Raw genomic sequence first — 19,140 nt, 5'->3', positions numbered from 1 at the left:
TGTGTCACTTAGGTTAAAGAGTTTAACTGCAATTCTGGTGCTGATGCTAGCATCTAGCGTGTAAGAATAATGTGCAGTTGCATTAACATTTAGTGGTATCAAGTGGTCCTGTTCCACTAGTGAAACAGAGCTTTCCCCTTCTCTCTTCTCTCCTGCAGCCCCCCACTGGTAGACCCTCTAGGGAAGACTTTGAAGGGTATACAGGGGAAAGGAAGTTGCATTGTTCAAGTGGTCTTCCACTCACACTTATGCAACCCACTGCCTTCTAATTCCGTTCATTTGACTTGACTTTATTTAAACTAGGTTATATTTATTTTGCTGCATAGAAATAGAATATAAAACATAATATAGATAATAAAACAGTATTAAATGATAAAAGCATCACGAATCAAAACTGCAGAAATAGACTAATTTGAAAAGGCTTGGGATGGGAGAAAACATTTTCAGCAAACATCAAAAACGTTAACATTTTATGCAGCGGTGATAAGAGTCTCCTTATTTAGACCTGCTAACTTGATCACGTCATAAATAGTGCAAAGCTTTGGGTTGGTTTGAAGACTTTGGTGTTGACAGGAGAATCCTGAGTGAAGCTGAGAAAGCCAGCTGCTGTTTACCTCAGATAATTTTTCATGCATGTGAGGGGAAAACACGAATCTGCAACTTTGCACTGGTCTGAAAGTTTGAGATTTTAAATTCGTTGCATGTGCTATTTCATTAAGAGTGAAAAGGCACCTGTGAATGGGATAATTTGATCCCTCTTTGGTGGTTGAGTTTCAGAAGTATTGGTAGAAAGTGCTGCATCAGGAATGGCAAGCCTTTTTCTGTCCAAGGAATGTGTTGATCCTTGGCCAATCCTCCATACCTGCCGTTGTTGTGGCCACTCCACACACATTCACACTGCATCTGTACACACATCCCAGAACTAAGTTTCTTTACTGGCAGTCACAGAATTTGGAATTGCAGTAAAACTTGTATTTGCCATGGCAACAATCCTGCAATTGCTCTTTGAGTATCTAAATGATTGCCAGTGGCAGAAGGGATAACCTTGGTCACAACTTGTTTTGATTCCGGCATTCTGTTCCACAATGGTGGGGGTGCCCTGATCCAGTGTAGCTGCAGGAGAAAGCTGCATTACAGCTCACATTCAGCTCTTGCAAATCTATAATTCACTTAGTAAGTTTCCAAACTCTTAGGACAGAATTCTTGCCAGAACCTGTTTACATTGATCCTGCAAATAAAATGGAACATTGTGTTCTATAAAACCTAGTTTAAGGCTGCTATATTTAATGTGTGTGTTTATCTAGTTTGACTCAGCTCTATTCTAAGCTGGATGTCTTTCTGTTTTTCATTTGCTCAGCAGTGCAGTTGGATTTATAGTATCAGAAATCCTATTCCTGTTCTGCAAGTAAATTTTTCCTCGGCCTTGGATATTGGCTGCCTTTTGTTAGCCTTTCCATTTTATGTACAACACATTTACATTGTGACTTGAGTACCACCGTTAAATTGTCAAGTATGTATCGTGTACCTTACTACACCCAAGATGCATCCTGAAACAATAAACTTTCCTAATTTCCGGGCAACTACCTTCCTACTCTGAACACTGACAAAGTGCCCTTATAAACTTTAAATTCTTGTGCATTCATGGTCAGACTCGGTCTAATATCTGTTTGAAAATTTGGTTTCATACATATTTAAGAAATAACTAATTTGCTTCTGTCTCCAAGACCTTGTAACCATCACAGAGTAACCTTTCTTTAAACTATAGATTCAAAACAGATGTTCAATTAAAGCAGCCTTTGGCAACCTGGTACCTTTCAGGTGGCTGGCACCAGGTTAGTGAAGATTGACTTAAAACTTGTAGCTCAAGGCAGTGGGAACTGCCAGGTTCTCCACTAAACACCTGATATCAAGTAATTTGACACTTCTAAGTGCTCGCCCAGTTGTTTCCTTGCAGTTGTGGCTTAAATTCAAGCCAAGGCTGCAACGACTCCTGCTGGAAGTGTGGCTTGCGTTCAACAGGGATTGGCTCCATTCAGGAGCTCTGATCAGGAGCTTGCAAGTGCTTGCATTTGGTGCCAAATTTAAAAGCCTCTGGATGCAAGCCCCATTTGCAGAAGAAGACTTGGGGTTGCATTCTAAGACTCCCGGTTGCTTTTGTGTAGCTGTGACCTTACCTGCCCTTCACCTTATGTCATATGATGTAAGGAGTGGGGCAGGTGGGGAAATTGCCTTGTGGGCCTTGTTTTGCCCATGATCTGAAGGTTCCTCCTCCATGACATAGAATATATTAGCCCGATTCACATGTCTTTGGAAACTGTAGGCAATAGTTTGGTATGAATGTGCATATCTGGACAATATGACTCTCACCTGCTGGCGCACAGAGGATATAAACCAGGATTCGTGACTTCGCATTATGTCAAAACCAGGAGACACGGACTGTTTTGCTCCCAACAAGCAAGACAAAAACAAATATTGGCTACACATCCTGGTTAGGGAGTGAAACAAACTACAATCCCTGCTTTAAATGTCACACTAAGGCAGTAGTTCAGTTTTGTTTCCTCCCAGCATAAGCTGCAGAGACGCAAAGTGGCTAAGATCAGTGTGGTCACAATAAACCAGTGGTTTTCTACCACTGTGCCATGGCACCCCGGGGTGCCTTAAATGATGGTAGGGGTGCCACAGGCAGCACTGGCCTCTGTCCCTCTTTCCCGCCCTCTGATGCCTTCTCGAGTCCCTGCCTCCCAAAGACGTGCACAGCTGTTTGTTGCAGCTCCCCAGGCAAATGGTATCTCTGGGAGGCACCTCTCTTTGGGGCGGGGAGGGGGCAGCTCAGAGACCAGGGACGGCTGCAGCAACTGCCCAGAGGACTCCAGAGGAGAGAAGAGGAGGCTGAGGGAACACGCCACACAGGAGGCTGTTCGAAAAAGGCTGAGTGACATAACTGGGCTCCTGAGCCCCACAGGGGTGCTGCAAAAAGAATGTGGTTGGTCAAGGGAGCCGAGGACTCAAAAAGGTTGAAAACCGCTGCCATAAACCATTAACTATGGTTTGCTGGGATGTGAGAACAAGGCCATTGTCGGTTGAAACATTTTGCCTAACTGATTGATTTGCATACAGCTTCACTCCATAAAACTCTTCTTGCATATCTCGTGTCAGTAAAAATGTCTACTCGTAAAGCAAAGTTCTTTATCGCCTTTTTATATTTAATTGCTCCAATCATATTCTAATGACCTTGTTCCAAGTGGCTGGATTAAATGAGATACCTTTCCGTAGTACAAAAGTAAAACATTGCCCCAATTTCAATGATGGTACACATTTTATGTGTTACATTTCCTTCTTAGAGGAGTCAGTAAAGTTTGTGTTAACCCAGTAAATAGCATTAATTGCGTCCCGTGAGGGTCAGAAGATCATTCTCTACAGTTCTTTCCCCTGTAAGGCTTCAGAAAACTTAGCAGTGAGAAACTGGGCAATACAAAGTGTTGTGCAATAGAGAGAGAACTTTCCCTTGATAATCTTAGTGGTTTTTTATTATGTCTGCAGTTGGGTGGGTGATGGAATGTTTTGGAATCAAACTTGCTCCTGGTTAGATTAGCTGGTGACTTTTCCCCATCATCTGTAGCAAGGAGCAGCATGGTTCACTTGGGTTTGAACCAGTTGTCAGTTTTCTTAATAATATTGAGTGTTAACAGTGTCAGTTTGGATTCAGTATCTATTGTATAAATAGATATTTTAAGCCTTCTACTTTGAAGGCTACATATAGATATCCAGTCTAGTGGTGCAGAAGAAAAATTTCAAGAAACTGGGATAAATGCAAAAATATGGGCATGAGTTGTATTAAATGTGCCCCAACTCTACAGAATTTTGCTCACACATGCTAAACCATAGTTTAGTGCCACATGAAGAAGCCACCTTGAGCCTCATGTGTTGCCTTCCTGTGCTCAACAGAGAGATGCCAATTCAGACCTGAAGCAGTTTGTGTTTGTTCACTCTCACCTGCACACAATGCTCAGCTTAATCAATGGCACATGGAGCGGCGGCTGTCTAACAAACCAGCAAGCTCCTCGGTCTACTCCTTCCTTTTACAGCTGGATTGGATTTTAAATATTTACCGTATTTTTCCGTCTATAAGACGCCCCCATGTATAAGACTCAGATTTAAGAAATGGGGGAAGATGGCCCAGAGTATAAGACACCCCCTAATTTTTGACATTTTAAAGGAAAAAAACCTAGTCTTATACACGGAAAAATACGGTACTGGTTAACTCGCCTTCGGTAGCACATGAGACTATTCATCTCCAGGTTGTGGGTCTGAGTCCCACTTGGGAAAAGATTCCTGTATTGCAGGAAGTTGGACTCGATGACCCTCATGGTCCCTTCCAACTCTACAATTCTAGGATAGAAATCAAGGAATCTTAAGGAATCTTGCAGAAGAAACATTTTTCTTCCCCTATGGACATTTATGCACCCCAAAATGCCTCTCTAGAAGGATGGATGGGAGGGCTCCAGAAGATTTTGCAATAAGCAGCTGGGGTGGAGGGAAGGAGAAGCATCTATTCTGTGAAGTTCTTTTTCTAAGGATTCAAGCCACTGTGTAGATCGTGGCTTCTGATCCTTCGCGGATACTGTCATGTCTATCTTCAAGGCTCCTTTTAAGGCTTATGCAGAATATGAACTTGTAAAATGTACTCTAAAATCCTGTGGGCTATTTTTAAGTTTGAATCTAAAAGTTAAAACTGTTGTGCGTTCTAAAGGAAAGAATTGAGGAGGGGAAGAGAGATCTCTGTAGGGTTTGTGCAAGGCTTTGAGACAATGGGAGTCTTCCTCAGCTATTGCTGCGGGAATGGTACTAGTCGCTGGAGATGACAGTAATCCCCTCAAACTCTGAGCCAAAAGGTCTAATTCTGAGGCAGCAACTAGAGGGAGGACGGTGTGGTTCCTACCCTTGGGGATAGTTCCAAGAGCACTTTGGGAACCCTGTTTCCTCTTTTTCTTACCTTTCCCTGTTTAGGGAAGTATTTAATGACTGATGTTTAAATGTATTTTTAATCTTTTGTTGGAAGTCACCCAGAGTGGTGGTGGTGGTGGTGGTGGTGTTATATTCCTCCATCCCGGTCTAGCAGATCCATCAAAACATTTTCCAGGCATGCGCACAGTGCTTGCAGGCCTTCCCAGTCAACTTCATCCCCTCCTTCTTTTTTCTTAGACACCACAATGCACCACAATGGGATGAGCCCAAAGTGGGTCACATTGTCCACCTCCCTCACTGTGAACCTCATTATCTCCCCTGCTGTTCTGTATAACAGACTATAAATATTTTCTACGGCAAGTATTTATTGTGACCGTTACCCTGGATCACTTGTAACAAACTGCTTCGTTTTCTGAGTCTCGCTATTCCTTACGTCCGTTAAAATGTATTTCTAAGATAAAACAACAGCTTTCATTTTTGCTTGTGCGTGTTGTAGTGAAGCAGCAGAGGGAGGTGGGGCTGTTTAGTATATCCATGGCATGGTGACCTATAAAATAGGATGTACTAAAGGAACGTTTTGTTTCTTATTCAATAGTTAGAAATGATTGCCATGGAAAATCCAGCAGATTTGAAAAAGCAATTGTATGTGGAATTTGAAGGAGAACAAGGGGTTGATGAAGGAGGAGTTTCCAAAGAGTTTTTCCAGCTAGTTGTAGAGGAAATCTTCAACCCAGATATTGGTACGTAATTAACTTCATATTTATTTAATATGCAAGATGGCTTGTGTCTCGTCCTCTTAACAGTTATCTACTCTTTCCTGAGCCATATGAAAACCCATCTTTCTAGGTTTTTTGTTTTTACTTGTAGCTTGTGTACCCCAGCCTTAGACACCATCTTGTGACAAGTCAGCAAAATCACGTGACAGGCCTTCTAGGGGATGGTACACCATTTTCACATGCAAGTGTGCCTTGGTTTTGAGTGCTCACCTGCCCACCAGAAGCCAGCTGTAGCTAGCTGCCTTCTCCCTAAAATGTTAGCTCTTCTTGTGCAGGTAGTGTGTATGTCATGGAAAGTTCAAGCATCCATTTACAACACACACACACACACACACACACACACACACACACAGTTTCAGTGGATTTTGGAATATTATGGTAGCTTTATTATACATGGGGACTTTTGAATGAAGTCCGGATGATGCTGTGAACTAAGCTGTGACTAAATAACAGGTGGATTTCTTCATGTGTCTCCTCCACAAGAGGCCCAGAAGATGACAACATTTATACAGGCCTTTTCTACAATGGCTCCCCATTTGTGGAATGCTCTCCCTCCGGGTTTATACCATATTTTTTTCTATAAGACGCACCAGACCATAAGACACACCTAGTTTTTGGAGGAGGAAAACAAAAAAAATATTCTGAATCCCAGAAGCCAGAACAGCAAGAGGGATCTTTGCGCAGCGAAAGCAGCGATCCCGCTTGCTGTTCTGGCTTCTGGGATAGCTGCGCAGCCTGTATTCGCTCCATAAGATGCACACACATTTCCCCTTACTTTTTAGGAGGGGAAAAGTGAGTCTTATAGAGCAAAAAATACGGTACATCTTTAGGCGCCAGGTGAAAATATTCTTCTTCCACCAGGCCTTTCACTTATTGACATCCGATGCCCTTTTAAATGTGTTCTGGGAGGGGAAATTATTGATTGGTGTGCTCTTATTTTTATTATGCATTTTTTGTGTTTTTTATATTGTTATGTTGTGAACCTGCAATCTTCGGATACAAATTTATTAAGTAACGATAATAATAAAAATTAAGCTTTCATGTTTTTTTCTTTTTTAAAAAAGTCTTGCTATTCAATTCATCAGTATTAATTTTGACATGCTTTTTTATAGGAATGTTCACTTACGATGAGTCTACAAAATTGTTTTGGTTTAACCCATCGTCTTTTGAAACTGAGGGACAGTTTACACTGATTGGAATCGTGCTGGGTCTGGCCATTTACAATAACTGCATTCTGGACGTCCATTTCCCAATGGTTGTCTACAGGAAACTAATGGGCAAAAAAGGAACTTTCCGTGACCTGGCAGACTCTCACCCTGTAAGTTGATAATTACGTTTGGAAATTTGTACTTACATTCTGCGTTGTTGTTGTTGTTGTTGACAGTGTGACACTCTCTGTGTGTTCTCTTGCATGAAACATCAGTGGCCATTGACTCAAAATTGCATAATAGGGACCAAAGTTGAGAGTGTTGCTTGCTTAGTAGTTCATGACAGAGGCAGTGTTTAACTGGTGACTTCACAGCTCCCACTGTTTGCCACTTCAATACACATATCCACACCAGCTCTTAGTCCTGTGACAGTTTGCTTAATGGGCATTTTAGAAAAGTCAGCATTTAGCAACACTTCTAGTCACCTGTTATTACAGTACATGATGTCAGGTGCTCAAGGAAAAGGCTGCACAATGTGCAGTGTCAAGAGACCTGTACTGTCAACACAAATGTGCTTTGCCAGTACTAGAGAAGAGGGGAGCGTTTGTGTGGAAGGGAGGGTGACTGGGTCACTTAACCTGTTTGTCTTATCTAAGCAGCTGAGATTTTAAATGTATAGGGTGGCGGCAAGCCATATTGGCAGCTGAGTTATAAGGACAATCACAACAGTTTCGAAACTAGCTTTCTGAAACTTCACAATGTAGTTGTGAAAGCAAACGATGCCAGTGATGTTCTCAGTGTTATTTCATTCCAAAACAGAAACTTGCATCTGTTCCAAAGTTTCCTTTAGCTGAAAATCTATTGGAAATTATAGATAGTAAAAATAGGACAACTTCTTCTCCAAATGCAAAAGGAGGTGTGTCCGCCCGCCTCCCCCGCTCTTTATCAGACTCCACTTATAGCCATTGTTAAGCTTTGGTTACCACAAACAAACAAAAAAAATGACACACACTTGCCTGAAACAGTATCTTACTGTGTGCATTTTTTTTAAAAAATGAAAGGCAGCTCTGGGAGGCTGCAACCTTGATCAGAACAGTAGGCAAGGGGTTGTAAAGATCTTTTTCCATTCAAACTTGTCCTCCCCTTACTGCTTTTCCACCTACCAGGATGTGGGGATCTCTTCCCTGCCCGTGGAAAAACAGTACATGAAGATGATTTGGATAGGAAAAACAGCCTTTGAATAAAGGATTAAAGAGCTCTCTCCTGCTCCACAGTTGTTGTGATCTGATTCACAGTATCCTATAGCTGCTTTTCATTTAAATCTGGAAACTGACATGGGTGTGAGTAAAAACATACAGTTTGACCCTAACGTTCATGCATACTGCATAATTACCAGGTCTGTCGCTGGGGCTTTAAAGCCTTATGAAATATGTCTTGTTTCATTTTAGGTTCTCTATCAAAGCTTAAGAGACTTGTTGCAGTATGAGGGAAGCGTGGAAGATGATATGATGATAACCTTCCAGATATCTCATACGGATCTCTTTGGTAATCCGATGATGCACGATTTAAAGGAAAATGGAGATAAAATCCCTATTACAAATGAAAACAGAAAGGTAATTTGAATGGGCCACCAGTTGCTGAGTGATTACTTGATCAATATTCTAGGAGAACAGATAGAAACACACCTTGTATGTGTTTATATAAATTAAGCTCATTTGCATGATCTCTGCTGAGGCTGTCAGAAAGTTGTATTTTCTCATTTGCTAAATTTGTACGACAACAAATAGTGCTCAAGGTGACTAACAGCAATAAAATACAAAGCAAAATAAATCAAAAGCGTGAAAAGAAATTGAGTGAAACATATCAACAAAACTGAAAGAAATGCCACCAGTTCAGCTAATTTCAGCAGACTTACAATTGCCATAACAAGTCAACTTGTAAGGCCAAAAGGCTATATGAATGAAGGCATCTTTGCCTGCTAGCAAAAGATAATGAGAGAAGGAGTATAGGATGAACCACTGAGAAGGGGATTCTGATAAAATGTGATTCTGAGAAGTGATTTGGGGGGAAATTCTTGCGGTACTGCCCTCCCTGTGGAATACCCTCCCGTCATATGTCAAGGAGATAAAGAACTACACAATTTTTAGATGACATCTGAAGGCAGCCCTGTATTCAGAAGTTTTTAACGTTTGATGTTTTATTACATTTTTATATTCTGCTGGAAGCCGCCCAGAGTGGCTGGGAAAATGCAGCAAGATAGACGGGGTATAAATTGTTGTTGTTGTTATTGTTATTATTTATTAGATTTTTAAATACCTTTATTAGAAGTAGATGATGATGTGAAACATTCTCTGTGGCTTGTTTTGTAAACCACTTGATTTCGTGGATGGCGTGAAAAGAAAGAGGATGTATTTGGGGAAAGCTCAAAATTATTAGCAGCCCGAATGATTTAAATATAAGTTATTAAATAGGGGGAAGTCCGTTCTGATTTTTGGCAGCAGTTCTTCCTATTTCTCACCTGTAGCCACTTGTTAGTTGAAACAAAGATTCGCACTTGACCACTGAGGAAACCTTGCATTATTTGTCTTTTTATTAAACAGGAATTTGTGAATCTGTATTCTGACTACATTCTCAACAAATCAGTAGAGAAGCAGTTTAAGGCCTTTCGAAGAGGATTCCACATGGTAACCAACGAATCTCCCCTAAAATATTTATTTAGACCCGAAGAGATTGAATTGCTCATTTGCGGAAGTAGGGTAAGGCACTTGAAACGTGCAAAAGTCAATAACTTGCTCTCTGCTGAATATCTAAAGTCTGAGGTGGTGATATGATGTCTTGTATTTATAGAATCTAGACTTTCAAGCTCTAGAAGAAACTACGGAGTATGATGGCGGCTATACCAGAGACTCTCTAATTATTAGGTAGGAGGTTTAAGTTTTTCTGTGGGTGAATGGAGAAGACTCTGCCTGTTAGCAAGTGGTGTGAATAGCTAAATTACGACACAAATGTACCAGATAATGCACAGTTTAAAAAACAAAAAAGAGATGTGTTTAAGGCTTCCAGTTTTAAAATATACTAGATCTTTTTTTCTTGTCCATTCTGTGGTTAAATCAGAAGATCTGATGTCTTAGACATAGGTCAAAAAATCACATGTAGAAGGATGACTTCAAGAGTAGCAAAAGGGGAGGGGATGCTCCCCCCCCCCAAAAAAATATTTATTGTCCCCTCCCAGCTTTCAGAGCCTATGTTGCATGGATTACATCCTTGTTCGCCTAATAATGATCTTTGAACTTTATGGGCTCCCCCAAATAGCTTTTCCTAGAGCCTCGCCTGGTCATATAGTAGCAACTTCTGTTTTGTAATCAACGTGGCTATTTGGAAAAGTTTTGTACTTGCCAAAAACAGTGGAGGACCCATTTTCAAATTTTGCGTCACGTGCTAGTATGTTCATGCTAGCGCTCTCAACAGCTAAGGATAGTAATGAGAAAGGGGGAGCGTTAGGTAACTTAGGCAGTGTGGGAAATGAGAAGGTAGACTGCCATCCACTGTCCTCATCCCCATCCAAAGCCCTAAAACAGACCACTGCAGCTGAGTAGAAGTCTGTAGGTGTTTGAGTAAATGTGAATACAGTTCTTCAGTCAGGTAGGAATATGCATTCAGAAGCACCATATTCCCCTACCTGGATTGAGATATATGTGTGCCTCTTTATATAGTATTTTTGCATTTGAAAACACTCTTAAACAAAACAGTGGTACCTTGGGTTACATATGCTTCAGGTTACATATACTTCAGGTTACAGACTCCGCTAACGCAAAAATAGTACCTTGGGTTAAGAACTTTGCTTCAGGATGAGAACAGAAATCGTGTGGCAGCGGTGCAGCAGCAGTGGGAGGCCCCATTAGCTAAAGTGGTGCTTCAGATTAAGAACGGTTTCAGGTTAAGAACGGACCTCCGGAACGAATTAAGTACGTAACCAGAGGTACCACTGTATATTGATAGAGTACACTTGCATTTGCTACTTCTAAGGTTAAGGGCAAGATATAAGCAGCACAAGACGTTTTGCTGTGCCCAGAATATTTATTTATTTTCATTTTTGCTTCAACAGAGAATTTTGGGAAATAGTCCATTCATTTACAGACGAGCAAAAAAGACTATTCCTCCAGTTTACAACAGGCACAGACAGAGCCCCAGTAGGAGGACTCGGAAAACTAAAGATGATTATAGCCAAAAATGGCCCCGACACAGAAAGGTAAACTCGTTTGACGTAAATCTTACTTTAAAATTCAGAAATTTAAGTGTATCATGCAGCAAGTGTAAAAAAAATACGTTTTAAGCCTCTTTCTGAGTTGAGTTCCCCCTCAGTCCCCACTATAGTCATACCTTGGAAGTCAAATGCCTTGGAGTCAAATGTTTTGGCTCCCAAATGCCGCAAACCTGGAAGTGAGTGTTCTGATTTGCGAAGGTTCTTTGGAACCCAAATGTCCGATGCAGCTTCCGATTGGTTGCAGGAGCTTCCTGCAGCCAATCGGAATCCGCGCCTTGGTTTCCGAATGCTTTGGAAGTCGAACGGACTTCCGTCACGGATTCCGTTCGACTTCTGAGGTACGACTGTACTAGTTGTTGATTTGAGAAAAGCGACAGTAATGGCTTGTGCGTTTTGTGTTCCGCTCTCCCGTGACCTGATCGTTTTCTCCTCTTCCCTTTCTCCGTAGGTTACCGACGTCTCACACATGCTTTAATGTCCTTCTGCTTCCAGAGTACTCCAGCAAAGAAAAACTTAAAGAGAGATTGTTGAAGGCCATCACATATGCCAAAGGATTTGGCATGCTGTAACGAAAATAAATAAAATAACAAAAGGGATTAAAAAGATTTGGTGGTGATGGTGTCCCTGTCCAAAATAAATAAATAAAATAACCCCCACCCCACCCCACCCCCACAAAAAGGCCATAAGATATAGAGAGCTACAGTAGTCACTCGTGTCTGTGCCCCCTTCTTCACTTGGGGACATTGGGCTGGAACAGCAGATTTCAGCTGCTTCTTTGAACAAATTATTTTTCTTTTAGCGTGAAAGTGTTACATATTCTTTCACTTGTATGTACAGAGAGGTTTTCCTGAATATTTATTTTAAAGGGTTAAATCACTTTTGCTTGTGTTTATTACTGCTTGAAGTTGAGCCTTTTTCTTTTTTTTTTCTTTTTTGAGTATTTACAAGAAAACGAAACTGTACTCTCCCGAGGAAAAATATTGCCATCATTTGTAGATTGTGTAACCTTTTTAAGTATGTGCTACATTTTTCGTCCCAGTTTAATCAAATCAAAAATCAAGAACTGTACTTTTTTGGACAGTTTTGCTTTTGAAACTTGAAGTCTTGGAAAGCGAAATGGTGTGATGCAATGACTGCTGTTCTAGCCCCCAAAGAAATGTGTGGAAAAATCTTTAGACTCAATAAAAAATGGAAGGGAGAACTTTGGAATGTTTAACTGCAGCCTTTGAGAACTTTTACTTTAGTCACAGCACAACGATTAAAAAAAAAAAAATCTCATTTCAATATATATGTTGTCTTTCACATGTCTTGTCTTGTAGCATACAGTGTTTTTAATTAGCAAGGTTTCTAGCTGTATGAAAGCGTAAACATAGTTAGGTTGGGTTTTGTCTTTTCTTTTTTTAAAAAAAAAGTTGTTTACTGGGAAAAGTGCATTTTCAGCCAAACAGCATTAGAGTAGGATGAAATGTGTTGTTGGAGAAATCAAAACGTTGGGTCTATAATCAAAAGCATGAAAAGTGCACTTAAAACAAAATTTTAATTGCCTATTATGTTGACATTTTAAATAGACAATCCAGTCTTCCCTGCAAGTTATTTTAATGAATTGTTGTTCCTTTTTCAAATCGTATGATCAGTGGTGCAGCCAAGGATTCTTCACCTCCCCACCCCAGTTTAGCAATGGTGGGGGAATAATTAAACATCTTTAAGGGCAAGTTTGCATTGTAATACTCCCAATTATTCATTGTATGTCTCGAAAATAAACCCTAAGCTCACTTCCATCTCTTACATAACATGCCATAGGTTTGGAGTGTTTTAAGCCTGCATCCTACATCAGAGGGACGGAGCCCTTACCTTTCTACAGATTGTCCCTGCACGCTGGTGATCGCCGCTGTAACAATATAAAATAAAGGGACTGTACATTTTTAACCAAGACAATGTAATTGGCATACCTCGTCTTAACTGCAAGTGACAACTGATGTGCAGATCTGAGCTTGTGCCTTGGTGATTGCTATGCCTGACTACTACACACAACAAATCAGCTTGATTTGTGCAGAATTGGTATTATTTCATTTGAGGGAGAGAGAAAAATGTGTCTTTCAGGATTATTTTATTAATTTTTTTTAGTAATAGATACAGGCAACTGTTATGTACCAATAATGCTAAATAAAACAGTGATGTTTTCCACCATGGTCCAGTGACAAAGAAGAAAAGTGATTTTCTTAGTTTCGTAAGTTAACCCTGGTATCGTTGGAGTGACTTTGATTTAAAATGCCATGTTTATTGACTCCCTTTGGTATAAAGCTGTCCTTAACAATTCACTTGAAACTGACGGCCTTTACCACTCTCAAATGTGTCTTGACATTAGTGGGGCTTTTTACTCATCTCATAGGTGAGAGCAGGGGGTGGGAGGAGCTAAGCATATAATTTCTGTGGTTATTTGTATATGCCTCAATTAACGGGCAGTTTTAAAATAGGCACCTGAAGGGATGAAATTCTGATGGCTGATACAATTTCCTATGTTAATAGATAAATGATGTGCTTTTCCGGGGGCTCCTAAGAAGGCACTAGGTGTTGTATTGATCTATTTCCTCTTAACAGTGCTGTTATGCAGGCCAACTCAGAAGCGAGTCCCATTTGTTCAGCATGACTAACGCTGTGTTGTAATTATGCATGTTGAGGGTTGTAGTTGAAGTCACCTTCTACATTTAATTGGTTTTTAAGTTCTTACACTAGGCCGCCTTCCAATACCACAAAGCTCTGGAGAGCAACACTCCTGTTAGGAGGGAGGATACACTGCAACATTTTGTTGTGGGTCTCTTGTGTATGGTAATAGTTTCTGTAACATGAGCACCTAGTCTGTTTACCTGTACAGTGGTACCTTGGTTCTCGGACTTAATCCGTTCCGGGAGTCTGTTCGACTCTCAAAATGGTTCGAAAACCAAGGCACAGCTTCCAGTTGGCTGCAGAAGCTTCCTGCACACAATTGGAAGCCATGTTGGATGTTCGGCTTCCGAAAAACGTTCACAAACCGGAACACTCACTTCTGGATTTGCGGCATTAGGGAGCCGATTTTTTCAGGAGCCAGGCCATTCAACTACCAAGGTACCACTGTACTTCTGTGTCTCCTTTTTAAAGAATACAATACTGTGTATTAGTAGCACTGATGAGAGATAGCGGACTGTGCTTTTTATCTAGGACTGTGTACAGTAAATGGTCATTTGTAATACTATATATAAACATTACTTTCTGTTCGTTAAATTTCTGTCCTGGCCTTTCACCAAAGGAGTCCAGGGCAGCAAAGTAGCAAAGAGAAAGGAACTTTAAAAAAACAAATTTAAAACAATCTTGTATTCTCACAGCTAAACAAGTCCCTGGCAACCTTGACCAATATATTTTAGCCATAAAACACCTGGGAAGACATGGATTTTGTAAAGTTCTGTCCAGGTGTAATTAATGAGGGAGATAAAAGTAGCTCATCAGGGAGAGCATTCCGTAAGAAGGGAGCTGCTACTGAGGAGACTCTGTTCCAAATCAGCACCAGCCAGATATTACCCAGCAGTGGCCTTTCTAACTGTGCCAATTATAAGATAGTTGAAACTGGGGGGAAGGGTTAGACTAGATGACTCTTGGTGTCCCAACTCTACAATTCTATGACTCATGCTGTGTCTTGTACTGTATCCTGATCTGATGTAAGGCAGGGGTGCAGAACCTTTTTGGCTCCGAGGGTTAGATTTGACAAGTCAGGCAAGGCTTCCCACCTGTCATTCACTTGAGTTCACAAATGAAGTCCATGGCGTGTCCCAAAAAGGCCTGGCAGGCCACTTTTGGCTGATGGGATGCAGGTTCTCCATCCCTGGTTGTAAGGCAACTTCACATGAACACTTACAGTGGAGCAGAGAGATTCCCTTCTGTGGGGAGCTTTCTGTGTAGAATTCCAGGTTGCAAATCCAATTTCTCTAGACAACATTGTGACTCGATAAAAGAATGGATCTAGGGCAGCCAATTCTATTAGATTTTCTTTCTTAGAATACCTATACATATCAAGGATTTTGGTCTGTTTAATTCCCATACCCAAGAACCTGTCCTTTTAAGAGGGAGCAGTTTCCACTCAGGTGGCTCCGGAGAGGATTGTTACACATTTTAGCACGTTGCTCTACCATAAACGAGGGTGAAGACAACCAATACAAGGATTAATTGGGATTGGAGTCCTTGATGCTTCCACCTGTGTAAGTCAAGGCCAGAAGGAAGACTTATCATTCTCCCTGATGCTACTGCGTTAATGGCAGCTGACACAACCGTTAATACAACAAATAGCAACAACCTCAGTGGCAGCAGGAAAAGAGCCCTGGATTCTGCCAGGTGGATTCTGAAAGGTGACGAGTTGAGCCATGTCATCCCTCCACAATATAATCTAGCTGAGTTTGGAAAGAAAACAACAGACACTGAGTTCAGTTTTATGGAAAAGAGGCAGAAGGGAATCTGGAAGAAGGCAGAGTTTCATGGCGGTATAAGGTTAGTAAAGTGGCACATTGGAAGAGAGATTCTGGCCTATGTGCCAAAGTTCCTCTCCTTTGGTGGAAGAACTGGGTCATATCCAGTACAGTGGTACCTCGGGTTAAGTACTTCATTCGTTCCGGAGGTCCGTTCTTAACCTGAAACTGTTCTTAACCTGAAGCACCACTTTAGCTAATGGGGCCTCCTGCTGCCACCGCGCCACCGGAGCACAATTTCTTTTCTCATCCTGAAGCAAAGCTCTTAACCTGAGGTACTATTTCTGGGTTAGCGGAGTCTGTAACCTGAAGCGTCTGTAACCTGAGGTATCACTGTATTGGATGAGTGGAGTTCTGCTTGTACAATAGGACTTCCCCTCCCTCTGTCCCTTGCAGATACCTGTTCTATATGGTCTGCTAACTCTTGAGTGGGGCTTGGGGGTCTTATCAAGGGGAGGAGAGAAAGGAAATCCTGATGCACAAACAAATCTGATGCCTTTACCCTAATACATTTAATAAATTACTCAGACGGTAAACATGTTGATGATTATTAGGAACAATTTTATTATCAGGACTTGACATTTTTGTCCATTTGTAAGTTGCTTGTAGGTCTCCAGTCCCAACTGAAGTATTTTCTTCAATTAAATTACCCTACTTAAGCAGATCTTCATATGCATATGTTTGCTCGTTTTTTCAATCTACACTGGGATTGAAATTTATTTCTCCTTGACAAACTGTCAAAAGATATGTTGGGCCTAACAGAGTAACTGTAGATCACTGAGCACTTAATGCAAGTTTTGGGAGTGCATGTAATTAGAAATATTAAGTAAATCCTATCTCTTCAGGTAAGGCTCTTTCTGGTTTTAAGCAACAGTTACCAGCGCATATTTTCTCTTGAAATATGGGCTAAATACTGTAGGGTGTGTGTGAAAGATTATTGGAAACTCCAAACCTTAGTTTGCGATCAGTTGATAAGGATTATTGTTCAACCACTTTCTTTCAATGAGGTTCTCTTTAGTAATAATCTCATTATAATATTCCCATATCAGAATTTCTAAAGGACTTTCCTTTCTCATAAAATCCCTGTCCAAATTCTTTATTGTAATGCTTCGGTGATTGGTTTCCGGACCTACTGGATTCCATTTTGCCTGCTCCTGTTGAGTATCCCATAGAAAATCCTGTTTTACCTGACTCCCTAAATTTTCTACCAGTCGCTCAGAATAATAATCTTGTAAAGTAGAGTCTGCCTCCTTTTTTAAAGCTGCGATCTTCTGGACAAAAAGCTTGACTTTGTTATTAAAACTGCCATGATTGTCTACCATCACGTGATTTCCCATGCTGGAGTATCTTCCCTGTGGTGTGTTGTCCAACCCTAAGAAAAGATTCCTAGAGTTAGGTCTCCATTTTTTATTTCTTTCCCCCTTGCTACTTTTTTTTTGCTCCAGAAAGCCTTCCTTCAGTCCTTTATTTACAAGTCCTTCAGGGCACAAAGACATGTTAGGATCTGTAGCCTCAGCTTGTGGATGCTGTAGCTGTGAATAAGTTCTCTCCGAAATCCCTTGATATCTGTAATTCACATCGGACAGCCTGTCATGTTTCTGATGATAGGCAGTGAAGGGCCTTTTGTATCCAAGAATGCCGATAGGCTCACTTAAGTCAGTTTGCCTTTTGCAAATGGAAACCTTTTTAGCAGCTGATACATCCTTCCTGCGATATCCTCTTTGTGCATCAATTTCCTTAATAGCTCCAAGGTAGCTCTGTGGATCCTTAATCTCTGCTTCCTTACCTTGCAAGTCTTGGCAGCTCTGATTCTTGGCAACTGAGACCGCAGCCAGATGAGTCTGGATTCTGCACGGAGCTGAAACAGTCCGGGAGGCCTCCTCATTCTGCAATATAACTCTCACCGCCTTTTTGCTACCATCCGTCACAACCGTATGCAGATTTGGAAAGAGGCTCTGGGAAAGCTGTTTGGCAAGGTGTCTGTTGCCGTGCAGCTTGGCATGAGCCGCTTCTGACCTCCTGAGCTTGAGGCTGAATCTGTTGTACAATATTCTTTGATCAAGAGTGAAGGAGGTTTCTGCCTGCTTCTTCATGGACTCCAAGATCCTAAGCTTCCTGTTTAACAGGATCTCCTCCTTGGCATTGCAAAACAAAGCTAGCTGCAATTTCTCTCCATCTTTGAACTCACGCCTTTCAACCATTGTGGAAGAGAAGGTTGAAATTTTATATACAAAACCAGACAAGTGCTTGGATTTAATTCTTTTCTGGCTGCTTTTTCTCCTTTCCACAGCGGATCATATTTAGCCTTTTGCGGTTTTCTGTTGCCGGGAGTGTGGAAGAAGCCTTTGAATGTACTCCAAGGGTGTTCTTAAATCTCAAGACGTATCGAAGTGCGACGCCAACAATCAAGGGTTTGTTGATGAGATCGAGTTCCTAATCTGCGTTGTTAAGGAAGCAAAAAACGAAAGCCTTCTTTTCAAAGGTGGGAATCACCGTGGATGGTAGCTTTATTAGTTTGGTTTTTCCCACGAATGGACACCTTAAGCTGAGTAAATATTTATTGCAGGACAATGCTACAGTTTCTATAAACACTAGAGTCTTTTCACTCAGAGGAGGGAAGTCAAATGCCTTGTGAACAGAAACCATTTTGTTGGCATCAGCACAGTCAGACCATGTCAAACAGAGTGCCAACCTTTTTAGACCAGTGGGCACATTTGCAAACCAGAGAAACTGGGCACAGCACACAACCTGCTCTATGGTAGGGTTGCCATAAATCATGATTTTCCCGGACATTACCTGGATTTCAATAGTGGAAGTGACATCTGTGGGGCAAGGGGTGGATTTCTGAAAAGCAACAGTTTGTCCTGGATTTTTGTCAACATAACCAAAAAACACGTTTGGAAAACTCATTTCCTCAACAACTTTGGAATTTTTCTAAAATAATAATAATAATGCTCTGAAACTTTGGGAATTTTCTTTTAAAAGGTCAACAATAACATTGACTCCAAAATGTTTATTTTATCATTCATGGTGGTCTTGCAGAATAATAAAAGAATTCTGGGTGATGGTTTATAACGAACTTAAGAAAATGTTTAAAAGAACATTTCCTAAAAACCCAGAAGCTTTTCCTTCTTTGAATAATAACAATAGAAATATCAAAAAATCACTCTACATTATGGATGGATGTGACCACAGGGGCCAGACTCTGGTAACACAAAAGTAGAGAACAGATGCAATACCATCACAAGAAGAATGGCACCTTAAAATATTAGATTATATAGAACTTGCCAGCATGACAAACAGATTAAGAAATAAAGATGATAAGAAACTAAGAGAAGACTGGACATTATATATAGATTATATGGAAAAAATATAACAAGAAAATAAGTGTGAGAAACTGAAAAAACTCAGGGTATGGTAATGAAAACAATTTAGTAAGAAAACACAGTTTGAAAAGATATCAGATAGGAAACCAGGGAAAGAGTGGAAGGGGAGTT

At 40.8% G+C, this 19,140-nt stretch overlaps 1 protein-coding gene across 6 annotated transcripts in view; it reads left to right on the top strand.

The window, feature by feature from the left end:
• The window catches only part of UBE3A (ubiquitin protein ligase E3A), a 36,342-nt gene extending 23,000 nt beyond the window's left edge, over window positions 1–13,342 (top strand). For all 6 annotated transcript variants that reach the window (XM_083610602.1, XM_083610605.1, XM_083610600.1 and 3 more), the window contains 7 exons: window positions 5,561–5,705; window positions 6,854–7,059; window positions 8,338–8,502; window positions 9,490–9,645; window positions 9,737–9,810; window positions 10,995–11,138; window positions 11,602–13,342. In XM_083610602.1, the coding sequence (XP_083466728.1) occupies window positions 5,561–5,705; window positions 6,854–7,059; window positions 8,338–8,502; window positions 9,490–9,645; window positions 9,737–9,810; window positions 10,995–11,138; window positions 11,602–11,722 (1,011 nt within the window). In that variant the 3' untranslated portion in view covers window positions 11,723–13,342. The remainder of the gene's footprint in view (window positions 1–5,560; window positions 5,706–6,853; window positions 7,060–8,337; window positions 8,503–9,489; window positions 9,646–9,736; window positions 9,811–10,994; window positions 11,139–11,601) is intronic.
• The last annotated feature ends 5,798 nt before the right edge of the window (window positions 13,343–19,140 follow it).

Source organism: Podarcis filfolensis, assembly GCF_964270895.1.
Source record: "Podarcis filfolensis genome assembly, chromosome: 4".
Classification (NCBI taxonomy): domain Eukaryota; kingdom Metazoa; phylum Chordata; class Lepidosauria; order Squamata; family Lacertidae; genus Podarcis; species Podarcis filfolensis.
Note: the sequence above shows the minus strand (reverse complement) of the source record. Positions and strands in the feature narration are given on the sequence as shown.